Below are 12,330 nucleotides of genomic sequence, written 5' to 3'. Positions count from 1 at the left end.
AGCAATTCATGGACCCCATTTTTCAGAAATGATCGGTAGTGTTCCTGCATCCCTCAAGATACCGGGAAGTCCTGGTGGGCACCTTAGGAACTTATTGAAGGCTCGCTCTACCCTCTGCAGCCACTTCAGGTGGAACTTGGGTGCTTTTCTCCTCAGAGGCCTATGGGACAAGTGAGGATGGACCTCTATTCACTCACCTCCAATGGGTCACAGAAGCTTGCCCCAGCCAGCCCAGAAAACACTGGAATCTGGAAAGTTCTGCAGACCTCAGGGAGACCGGGTCTGCTTAGATCAACCAGTCTTCCCATTACCGCTGCCAGAGGAGGGGTGAGCTGCACCACAGTCCCGCCAACTTCGTGCCATCCAACCCTCTGTATCCTCCCTGCCCACCTCTGTCCCTGAGTCCTCAGCATGCATCCCTGCAGAGATTCCCCATGAGCCAGAAGGAAGAGGTGAATGTGTGTGTGTGCAGCAAGTTTTCCCTCTCCTCTGGGAATATTCCAGAGAAACAGGTGTTCCCTCCACCCACATACACACCTGTCACTGCTGCCCAGACCCGATGCGACCCACGAGGCTGCCTCCAGAAACATCCCATTCTCATAGAACCTGGAACCTGTCATTCTGGTTGAAGACTCAATCCCGTGGATCATTTCTGTCTTTCTTCTCTAACCAGAAAAACTTTGGCTTTGTGGTTTCAGAGTTTGGGCTGGGAAGTTAGATGAGATGAGTACATCTGAACCGTGTGAAGAACGGGCAGAAATGCTGCAGACAGCTCACAGAGAATCTCTCCCCAGAAAAAGGACTGGTTCTTCATAGACCCGCCAGGAATGGAGCTGTAGAAACCGGGCCTCCTGTGTGACCGGTTCTCTATTATCCAGAGAAACTACAAACAGGAGAGGCAGAGCCAGGGTTAAAATTCAGGTCCCCTAGTCAAAAGCATTGCACTTTGCCACTAAAAATGCATTCACTGCATCAGAAACCGAGTCTCAAGGAGATGCAGGGAGAGCTCCCCTCACCTCGTGCAGTGGAATGTTTCGGTGGAATGCTGCAGAGGTGACATCAGAGTGGTTGAGGCCTTCTTATTATTAAAATAATGCTTCAGGCCAGAATTAATTATTTATCACATTTATTCATTTTTCTCTGCCACAAGTGCAAACATTTACCCCAGAAAACTGAGAGAACCTTGCCGTGCCTATCCTGCAGTTGGTAAATGGAAGAACATTTTTAAAAAGCCAAATTAACTGCTGGTCTTTCCATTTCCTCTACTTTTAAATACCAAGCTTCCAGCTCTAAATAGAAAAATCAATACTTGCAGATTAAAGGGTTCACTTCATTGCAAATATTCATGAAGATTAAATGTCATTTTCATCACATGTTAGTTTATTCCCTGGGCATATGGCGCATTTGCATGTGTTCATTTACCGCAGAGAAGTGAGCTTCCCTTGTGCCAGCTGGGGTTTCTTTCCCATCCGTTCTCCTCCCCGCACTCATGAGGAGCTCCGTGAATCAGAAGATGTATGTCACAGTCACCTAATTGACGTTCACGGATGGGAACTTTCAAACCTGAGTTCCAGAGAGGCTGAGATGCCACCGTTACAACATCCCTTTTCCCAGCCACAGCGGCGGCCAATCTTCGGGGGTGACTGGGGGCCGAGCAACTGGTGGCTGGATGTTTGCAGGGCTGGATGGAGATTGGGAGCAGCAGTCAGGCCTTAAATCCAGCCTGGAATCCCCCCACCCCGGGGACAGTAGGAATGCCGACCTCATCTCCCGGGAGAAGCGGCAGTGGATCCGGCAAGCACGTGCCACCTAGTGCCGCCTGAGGTCGAGCTCTCCAGGCTAGAGTGAGCCCCGGGCAAGCTGTTCCTGCTCATCTGTGTTTCTGAATATACAGGATGTGTCCTTGGTTTGTTTTGTTTTTCTTGTCGTCTTGGTGGGCCACTCAATGTGAAATAGATTTTATTAAATAAGAACAAAAGACAGGACTGAAAGAATAGAATTCGTTTTTAGGCACCATTTGGTTTGTGATTGTTCAAAATTGTCTTCTTTCTAATAGATAATAAATGCCACTGGAGAAGTTTCACAGTGCACTGTGGCTTCAGTGGGTGACAGTATGGGGGGGAAGTACCACACTGTGCTTTTTGACAGCCGAGTCCCTGCTCTCTCTGGAGAGCTTGGCACACACACGCGTCAGTTCCTTTCACTGGTGCTGTAGACTAAGGGATGTCTTTTTATCTGCCTCTGCTTACGCTGTGGCCTCTTAATTCCCCATTACTCCTCTTCTTTTAGAAAACTGATGGTTTGGCTCAGGATTCCCAAGGAAAGAGAATCCCCATGTGCCACTTATTCTTTCAACCATATCTCTCGTTAGAAATTACATAGCCAGGCCACTACCAGAAGACAGAAAAACAAATGCTGATGAGGATGTGGAGAAAGGGAAACCCTTCTACACTGTTGGCGGGAGTCTAAAGGAGCATCACCTTTATGGAAAACAGTATGCAGGTTTCTCAGACAACTACAGATAGAGCTACCTTATGGTCCAGCAATCCTGCTGCTGGGTATACAGCCGAAGGAGTGGAAATCATCATGTCAAAGCACTCCCATGTTTATCGCAGCTCTATTCACAATAGCCAAGATTTGGGAACCAACCTAAATGTCCATCGATGAATGACTGAATAAAGAAAATGTGCTATACGCGCGCGCACACACACACACACACACACACACACACACACAGTGGAATACTACTCAGCCATTAAAAAGAATGAAATTCTGCTATTCACAGCAGCATGGATGAGCTTAGAGAAAATTATGTTAAGTGAAGTAAGCCAGACAGAGAGAAATACCACATGGTGTCATAAGTGGGAGCGATAAATAAATAAATAAGTTGAACTTTTAGAAGTGGAGAGTAGAACTGTGCTTACTAGAGGGGGGAAGGGGAAGGGAGAAGGGGATGGTGAGAAGCTGGTTAATGGACAAAAAATTACAGCCAGATAGGAAAAATAAGTTCTATTGGTGTACAGTCGAGCCAGGCATCTATAACTAACAATAATTTATTAGTTATGGTGTCACACGGCTAAAAGAGAGGAGTTTAAACATTCTCATCACAAAGAAAGGATAACTTTTTGCAATGGTGAATTTGCTAAGTATCCTGATTTGATCACTACATATTGTATACATGTATTGAAATATAACTCTGTAACCCATAAATATGTACAATTAACACACACCAATTAAATCTTTCACAAAAGCCCCCCAAAATTAAATTACATAGAAAATCAATCTCCAAAACGAAATGCAGCCTCTGCCTTGATTTAACCAATTGCTCTTGCCTGCAGAATGAAGAACCAGTATTCTCCAAGGACGGCCGGAAGTTTTTCTTTGTCAGGGCGATCCCCCAGGGAGGACGAGGAAAATTCTATCACATCACTGTGTCGTCATCCCAGGTAAATCCTGCTAGTTTCTAAAACCATTTTTGCGGTGTTGGTGATGGCCTCTAGCATGTGCACACTAGCCATTTTCAACACAGCACAGAGTTTGCAAGTCAGGAGTTCTGATTGGGGGCATGGGTGGAGCTTTGCTCCTTCTGTGAATGCTCAGGGGCATGGATGGCATCTGGCAGTATCAGGGGAGACCTGGGATTCAGTGTTTGTGGGAGGCTGAGGACCTGGGATGACCATCTTGAGCCTCCTGCTCCTTCCTCTCCCTCTGCTGGGGTGGGGGTTGCCCAAAACACTCCCTCCCTTGAGGCCGGGTCCAGTGCTCCCATGGTCCCTCATGAGACCGGCCTCCCGAGCCATCCCATCTCCACCTTTAGCTAAGCGCAGGTCTTATTTTATTATTCAGCTGCAGCCGATCGTCACTCCCCTGACTCTGGGGTCTGATGGTTTAGGAGAAAGCATCATTGAGCAGGCAACTTCAGAGATCAATATCCATGAACTTAGAACCAAAACAGACATCCTGGTGAATCCAGTCCCCTGCAAAGAGGTCACCCCAGGAAGCCTCACACTGCTGGAGGCTGCTGGAGGCTGCTGGAGGCTGCTGGAGGCTGCTACCGCCACAGCCTGGGCTTTTCGGAAATTGCCCTGAGAAAGAAGGTGGGGAGGGGTGGGCATGTCCTTGAAGCACCTCATGACCACAAACCCCATCTTCCATGTGTTGGATTTTTGAGGCAAGTCTAAAGTTGTTTGGGATTAGGGTAAGTGAATAAAATTTGATTAGGAAAAGAGTCTGATCACAAATATTCTGTGAATATAAAGTAAAAGGCTAGTATTTGTGATGTGGCCCAAAAGGCAAATTCGAAAACAAAATCCAAGAATGTCCCTCCAAAGAGCAGCTTTGGTGGCATAAGGGTGAAGACTGCTGGGACTTCCAGGACAGAAGTAATGTTTACTCGGGGCTTAGGTACAGATACTTTTGCTTTTAATCCACTTGACCACATGACTTCAGAATGTCTGCAAATGATTTTCATCCATTGATTCTCATGGTCTTTGTTCTACGTCCCCAGATTCCTTGGTTTTCTCATTTTGGACCACTTCAATCCAGATAAAAATTTTAGTTGCTTTCATTGGACCCCAGTCTTGAATTGGTCCAAGTGGTCAGCACTTGCTGGGGACCCTGTCAAACAGTCCAGCAGGAGCAGGTCTCCTGCCCATTGCCCAGGTGGGCGCCCACTCCTGCCCAGGCTCTTTGCCTCTGTCCCCAGGGGCTCCTCGAGCCCCCTCGGCCTGCCGAGTCACGCCCCCAGCTCCTCACGCGCTCTCCCTTCTCCTTTGTCGGTATCTGCGACCCCAGCGTTTTAGCCTCGGTCCCTCCCTGGATTGAACCTCCTCTCGCTGGCACCTGCCCTCTGGGGCACTGCACCCCACACCCCATTCACATTGCCGCTGAAAACACAGCTCCTGCCCAGTCTCTGTCCTTCTGTTGTGACTTATGGTTGTAATTATTCTACTTAGCTCCGGGGGCGCCTGGGAAACATGTGATTCTCAATACAGGAGGGAAGGCACGTGCCAGCTGTGCAGAGGAACCAGCTGTGACAAGCACTGCAGAGTGCGCCAGTGACACTCCCCACCATGGGCACCCAGAGGGACAGAGCTGCGGGGCTGGGGTGGGGCAGACGCAGCCTTGTTCCTAAAATGGCTGAGGGACGGCTGAGGCCCACAGCCCAGCCCTGGGCCTCTCCTCCTGACATCTGTCTGTCTGTCTGTCTGTTTCAGCCCAACAGCAGCAACGACAACATCCAGTCCATCACCTCTGGGGACTGGGACGTGACCAAGATCCTGTCCTATGATGAGAAGAGGAATAAGATGTGAGTGAGAACCAGGGTCTGTCCCGCGGGCCACTCACAGCAGAAGGCCCCACCTCACTGGCTAATGGGACACACGCGTTATTTCTGGTCAAATCGTCTTGACCGAGTGCAGGAGGCAGCACAGGAGGCCTTATCTTTCCTTCCTAGATGATGTCACTAGCTCCTGTTCTTGATGAAAATACATGGCAGATTCCTGTCTTCAGAGCTGCAGGGCACGGGCGGTGAAGCGGAGCTTGCAGCAGGGTGGCGAGGTGGGCAGGCCGTTGGTGGTGGCACTGGTGGTGGCAGCAGCACTGATCTTCACCAAACCTTTACCAGTAGCAGTTCTGACCTTCCCTGAGCTTTGCTAGTCCTGCGCTCTATGCAGAGCTTCATGAGGGGCATCGCACCTAGTACAACAGCTCCATGAGGTAGGCTTCCTGCTTTCCTCATTTGAAAAGTAAATCAATGAGGAGAGAAAGGAGTTATTTACTCCAGTCCTCAGCTGGTCACAGTGGAGCTAGCACTGAGCTGAGAGAATGGGAGCCCAGCTGGTACTTCAGCACGACCCTGTAGCCCCCCACTCACGTGAGCACAGCCACGGTTTCTGCACTGGGGGTCGTAAGCGAAAATCAATCAATAAGGATTCGTTGGCCCAGGCTTTATGTCCGGACTCGTATGAAGTGTGTGCTCAGGACTTTGCCCTCCAGAAGGTCAATATTCTTGTAAAGAAATTCCTGCACCAGTGCAGGTGTACATCACCGCCATGCTCAACCCTACAGCTCTGAAGGGACAGTGGGTGCAGAGATACCTAGATCCAGTAGAATCTGCACTGGCATGTCCCTCCACCCTCAGGTGTCTGGCCACCCCTGCTACGGCTACGTGTGTAACTGCACCTGAACAGGAGAATCACTCACTGTAGGCCATGGAATGGTGGCTGTCCCTGAGAAGTGTGTGTAAGGGTATGCAGAGAATGGGAAATGCAGGTGTGCCTGGGAGCAAACTAATCCTGTGCACCTTGATCTTTGCAGCTACTTCCTGAGCACGGAGGACCTGCCTCGGAGACGACAGCTCTACAGGTAGTATCACTCCTCCGGCACCAGGGGCTGTCCCCCAAGGAGTGCTCCCAGGCTTTGCCCCGTTGCACATTTGCAGCAGTTGGTAGGGAGGCAGCAGAGAGAGATGCCCATGGATGAGTAGCTATAAAGTCTGGAGAGAAATCCTGACAAATGCTAAGGCCATCAAATCTGAGGTTTTGTTTTATGTTTCTGCTTTTGTTGAATTGAGGGCTTTCTGCCTCACTTATCTTCTCCTGTTGGTAATTGACAGACTTCTCCCAGTCCTTCCTTTTCACCTACATTCAAATGTTAAGTTAAAGGAACTGTTCTCAACCTGGGATTTTGCAGGAGCATACAAGCTTCTAATCTCAAAGAAGGCAGAGAACATATGAGCTCTGAATCCTGGAGAAGGATGAGATTTTTCCCAGGGTCTGTCCCTCTCCGGCATTTAATCCTGTCACCTGCCACAGTTACTGTTCCCACTGGAGCAGGTTTTGGTTCTGAAGTGAAATTAGCCCTGGGAGCTGCTGCCCGTATGGCACAGGTGGAGCTGCGGCAGTCTGCTAGCTCCTTGGTGCTTTGCTCATGAGAAGGGGAGTTGCAGCTGGCTGCCGCCTAAATGCATGTCAGCTACTGAAGAGGATGTCGCTAGTGTAGACTCAGGGAGTGAGGCCAGTGCCTCATAGTCTGGATGGAGCCAGTGGCTCTTCTCCCCACCGCCGTGATGTTGGAGAAGCCTGCTGGTGAACGGTGGCCTCCCTCCCACCCAGTGGCCCTTCTGCCAAGAGTAGAAAGGCCGGTGGTATAAGGGAGCCCAGGTGGAGGTGGGAATCTTGGGCAAATCCACGTGGTCACAGTCTTGCTCTCTCTGTAGACTTTCCATCACTGCAGGACTACTAGGAAAATTGAACTCAGTCATGTCCCCAAATTAATAAAAAGTCATCAGGCAGCCTGCTGACCCTTTCCTCTGACTTCTAGTATTAGAGGGTTGTCATCTCTCCCGCATGAAATATCTTCAGTCTTGCAAAGATAGCCTTTGCATTGTGAGTGGACCCCTTCCCAAGCAAAATGCTCAGATAAGACCTTCTTCCAGAACTTTTTACAGCACCCCCTCCACCTGGGTGACATCTTCAGAATGGCTCCTGTTTATCCAGCTCTGCTGAGTGAGAAATAGTGCTCTTCATTTCACTGTGTCAGGAGAACCAGCTGGTGGACACAGCCAGAGCAATGTTTCCAGAGACAAATCCCAGTAAATGCTGAGGCCATCAAATTGGAAGCTTTATTTTATTCTTCTGCTTTTGTTAAGTTGAGTTTTTCTGCCTCGCTTATTTTTACCTTCACTTTGGAAGATACATAACACAGAGATCCTATTCTCAAATCATGTCTCCTCCACTCAGAGACACAACACCTGGATATGAAGCACTAGATAAGAATTCCTCACACAGGAGGCACAGAGCCAGAATGAAGCAGCGTGCATGGACAGAACACACCATGCCAGGGAAAGGAGCTGAGAGTTCTTGAGAGTGGGAGGGTCTACCTGTTCAGGAGGGTCTACCTGTTTGGGAGGGTCTACCTGCTCTGAAGGGCCTACATGCTCAGGAGGGTCTACCTGCTCAGGAGGGTCTTCCTGCTCAGAAGGGTCTACCTGCTTGGGAGGGTCTACCTGCTCCGGAGGGTCTTCCTGCTCAGAAGGGTCTACCTGCTTGGGAGGGTCTACCTGCTCAGGAGGTTCTTCCTGTTTGGGAGGGTCTACCTGCTCGGGAGGGCTTCCTGGGAAAGAGGAAGTGGAGCTGGGTGTTCATGTTGCTCCAGCTGAGAGAGTCGGGGAGAAGGGCAGAGAGGCCACAGCAGGGAGCCTCAGGCCCCCTTTGTGCAGAGAAACCCATCAGCATGAAATGCCCAGCTGGGAGGCTGGGATCTTGCCCACTGCAGTCAGCTCCTCTCTGCCCCAGTTCACGCCATGTCTTTGCCCTTCCAGCGCTGACACGGTGGGTGACTTCAACCGGCAGTGCCTGTCCTGTGACCTGGTAGGGAACTGCACCTACTTCAGCGCCTCCTTCAGCCACAACACGGACTACTTCCTGCTCAAGTGCGAGGGTAAGTTCCCGCCACTGTCACAAACCTGTTTCAGACTCCGGTGCCATGGTCCAGGGACAGGCACACCTGCAGGAAGAGGGAGGCGGCCATGGTGGGAGCACAGCTTATTCCAGACAGGTAAGATCCTGTCTACCTGATGACATCACTCACGGGACAGGACTTTTGGATTGCCTCTAAGTCTTACAAAAGTTTACAGCTTGTCAGTATTTTCTGCATACTAAGCCCGTTAGCCACAGTTTGTCTCCATTGTCCATAGAAAAAGAATAATCCTGTGAGCTAGTTGAAGCATCTTCCACATCGATGAACCTAGGCCACTATACTGGTAATAAAACAATTTCAAAGATCAACCTTTCAAGCATGTTTAAGGCTTGGGGTTATATAAAAGAAGTCTCAGGAAAATATTTTTCTGTCACCACTTCATTGATAATTTATCCCAAACTTCAGCAAGTGTTTTATCCCACCAATCACCATACATGAAAGAGTAGACCATGTCCTATGGTGGATACAAAGAACATCTTTTCATCTTGTCCTAGTTTTTGAAAAGGTATGAACCCATGAAAAGGTAAGTAATAAAAAACATGGTCATAATAAAATATGTCTCAAAGAAGAGCTTGATCTACTGAGATCACCTCAAAGACTGAAAATATGCTACAGGTGACCCTGATTAAGATCAGGAGCAATTCACTCTCTGTTAGAATTTCATTCCTACAAATCAGAGATGAAGCATGAATAATTTTTATTAGAGCAATGTCTTTGATGGCCTTTGGTGGCCACCATGTAGCTCATGTCTTCACACTCTTTTTATCAGTGTCACCTAAAGTCTTGAAAAGCCATAAAACAGCAAGACTCAGCCTCTTGACCACCACAGCCTCAGCCCCGACACTCTCCAAAGATAATGGAGAGAAAGCCGGGGGGAGGAGGACAAGGCTTCCAAAGTGAACATTAGTCCCCCAGTCCCCTCAACGTTTATTGTTCCAAACTCCTCTTTCCTGTGCTCCCCAGGAAGCAGACCCCAAGTATCTGAAATCATAGGGTGCTACAGGAGGAGAGAACTTTAATTGACCCACTTCATGTATCAGATGGCAAAGCAGAGGCCAGAAGTGAAGTGGACCTCTGGACTCCTGGTACATCAGTGATACAGACAGGACCAGCAACACAGCCTCTCAGTTCCTAGCCCAGTGACACCTGTCCCCCTATGGCGGGATCTTCATGAAATCACAGCTTGGAAAGCATAGAGATTTATAGGGCATAGAGACTGGGAGAATGTAGCAAGCAGACCCACGAGGAGACACAAAACTCTGACAAAAAGCTGCATAATCAGAGATCTGAACTCTTATCTCAGAAGGAGGAAGTGGCTTTAAAACACAGAAGGTTGTGATAAAATACAGAAAGGAAAAATTGAAGTAGATTTAAAGAAGAACGTCTCAAACAACAGTGGTTGACTAGAAAGGAAGATCATCAAAAGATGGTACATACCACTTGCCAGAAATGAGTTTAAAAATCAGAAGGCCTCACCCGAAGGCAGAGCGTGAACTGGGGGCCTTTAAGATCTATGGTTTTAACTGGTCAAAACAGTAACAATTTGGATTTGAATTTCTTGGATTCTTACTAACTCTCACTGTACCTGCTCTGTGCGGTGATCCTTCACAGAATGCAGCATCTGGTTTGTTGACAAATCCTTTCTCTACTTCCCTTTGGAGATGAGAAGCTCCCTGCTAAGTTCAAGCCAAAGGTTAGTCTGGATGGTTTCCTAACAACGGGAAGCTTTTTATTACTGTTTCCACACACTCCAGCCCTGGGCTGGAACCCGAGAGGCTCCCCCAGGAGATCCATGGTCGTGGACTCAGGCAAGGAGGTTCCCATGTCCCATATGGTGATGTAAATATGGTACCCACATTCGGAGTCTATTTGGACATAGTGTGTTTTGAGATCATTGAACAGTCATTGGTGTAAAATTTTCCCATCTGTCTGCTGGCATTCCATCCTTGGGGGTAATGACATCTCTTTTCATGTTTATATCTAGCCAGTGTGGGGACATTTATTATCTGTAAGGCTGCTCATGTTATCATCTGTGAATGCTTAGTACGAAGCAAAAGCTCCTCAGTTGTGACCATGGAGGAAAACAGAGAACTGGTGTAGCCATACTAGGTCAAATACACACTGACCAGCCCCCAGAGCCCCTCCAGGAGCCCAACTCCAGGAAGAAGGAGATGCCCCTCCCCACAAATGCCTGCATCCCCCCAGTAATCAGATTCATGGAATGTGAGGAACAGGCATAGATCTCAGAGACCATCCATCCCATCTCTCCCCCGCCATTTTATTGATTAAGAAACTGAAGTCTTAATTGACCATGAAGTTATCACCCTAGAATTTTCTGAGTCATTTAAAACCTATTTAAATATTTAGCCTGTTGCCTCATCTTAACATAAGCATAGACTAGCCCCCTTCTCTGCAAAAGTGTTTTTTAAAAATTTATATATAATAATCTATTTTCTGTCCTGAATTAACCTCTCCCCAAATCCTAACCAAAACTCCATTTTAAAAAAGGGATTTCCTAAAAAGGCATAAATTTCCAAACAAAATGGGACAGGAGACAACGGTAGTAACTTCTTGAACCTGGAAGCAGGCACTGGAGGTAACTGACTCGGCAGACCCTGAGAGCTGACCCCGTATCCTGCAGTGAGCAAAGATGAGCATTGGCTCAGTGTCCCCACAAGCATCGGTGAGGATCACTGTAAGGGATAAAAAGATAACTGTCATGGAATTTCAAAGGAGAAAATTAGGATAGCCAGTTAGGTTGCCTGGAGTTTTTTGCTGGGGGAAAAGAACACAGGCAAGCTTCAGGGAATAGGTGGCATTTTGAATAAATGGGTGGGTAGAATTTAGAAAATGAGAGTGGTCCAAGAGGAAGGTATGGCTTGAGAAAAAGCATAAGATTTTGTGGTAGAATTCTAAGACTATGTGGTGGAATTCTAAGACTGTGCAGCAGAATTCTAAAACCAAATGGTGGAATTCTGAGAATATGTGGTCGAATTCCTTTGCAGCCTGTGAATCACAATCAATCTAAGGAATACATGCATTTAAGAAGTCCAGTTTAAGAGGCAAAGATAATTTAAAATAATTTTAGTTTTCTTCATATTTCTCAGCAGATATTAAAGTTGAACCAAATGTGTAGTCCACAGCAACATTCATTAAACTCCTGTTTCCTCACCCTTTTATTTCTTTCACACCCGAAGCTACTCTGAGAGACTCTTGGAAACCTTTGGCAAAAATAACTTTTGCACTCCTGGTGTTACAGTCTTGTTTTCTTCCCCTATCATCCTCCTGCAGCACTTTATTATGAAGATTAACTTAGCCTCCCAGATGAAACCAGAACCAAAAAACTGTTTTTCATTTTTAGGCAAAGGGAAAAGGTACTGGTGACTTACGGAAGGGGAAATCCATAAATGCTCCCACATTCAAAATCATTCACCCATCACATAGGCATTCAGTTTGGGCATGGGCAGAGATGACCGCCAAAGGATTTAACAGCTAGGACAAGGTGAACAGCAGCCAGCCAAAATCGGTGCCAATCAGAGTGGACACAGCCATCACGCTGCATTAGGACATAAGGGCTGGGTATAATATTAGCAGCTGTGAAGTCATGAAATTGCAGCAGCCTCATGTAAGCTTGATCATTCTTTCTACCTTTCTGTGTTCCTTCCATTAGGACAGTTTTTGGTAAGTTTATCTGATATTGACCTATCCCCTTAACATACACGCAGTGCTCAGAGTTATAACTTTATCATCTTAGTTTGTTTGATCAACTACAGCTAGGTACCATAGACTGGGTGGCTTATAAACAATAGAAATTTATTTCTCACAACTCCAAAGGCTGAAGACCAAGAT

The 12,330-nt window shown here is 47.5% G+C and overlaps 1 protein-coding gene across 1 annotated transcript in view; it reads left to right on the top strand.

Annotated features, from left to right (window-relative positions):
- DPP6 (dipeptidyl peptidase like 6) overlaps positions 1-12,330 on the top strand; it is a 742,159-nt gene that overhangs the window by 660,822 nt on the left and 69,007 nt on the right. The window contains exons 13-16 of the mRNA XM_063099369.1: positions 3,339-3,446; positions 5,217-5,308; positions 6,319-6,366; positions 8,324-8,442. Coding sequence (XP_062955439.1) covers positions 3,339-3,446; positions 5,217-5,308; positions 6,319-6,366; positions 8,324-8,442 — 367 coding nt within the window. The remainder of the gene's footprint in view (positions 1-3,338; positions 3,447-5,216; positions 5,309-6,318; positions 6,367-8,323; positions 8,443-12,330) is intronic.

The sequence above is a fragment of the Cynocephalus volans genome, chromosome 6, assembly GCF_027409185.1.
Source record: "Cynocephalus volans isolate mCynVol1 chromosome 6, mCynVol1.pri, whole genome shotgun sequence".
NCBI lineage: Eukaryota > Metazoa > Chordata > Mammalia > Dermoptera > Cynocephalidae > Cynocephalus > Cynocephalus volans.
The sequence above is the reverse complement of the archived record's forward strand: the minus strand, read 5'-3'. Positions and strand labels throughout refer to the sequence as shown.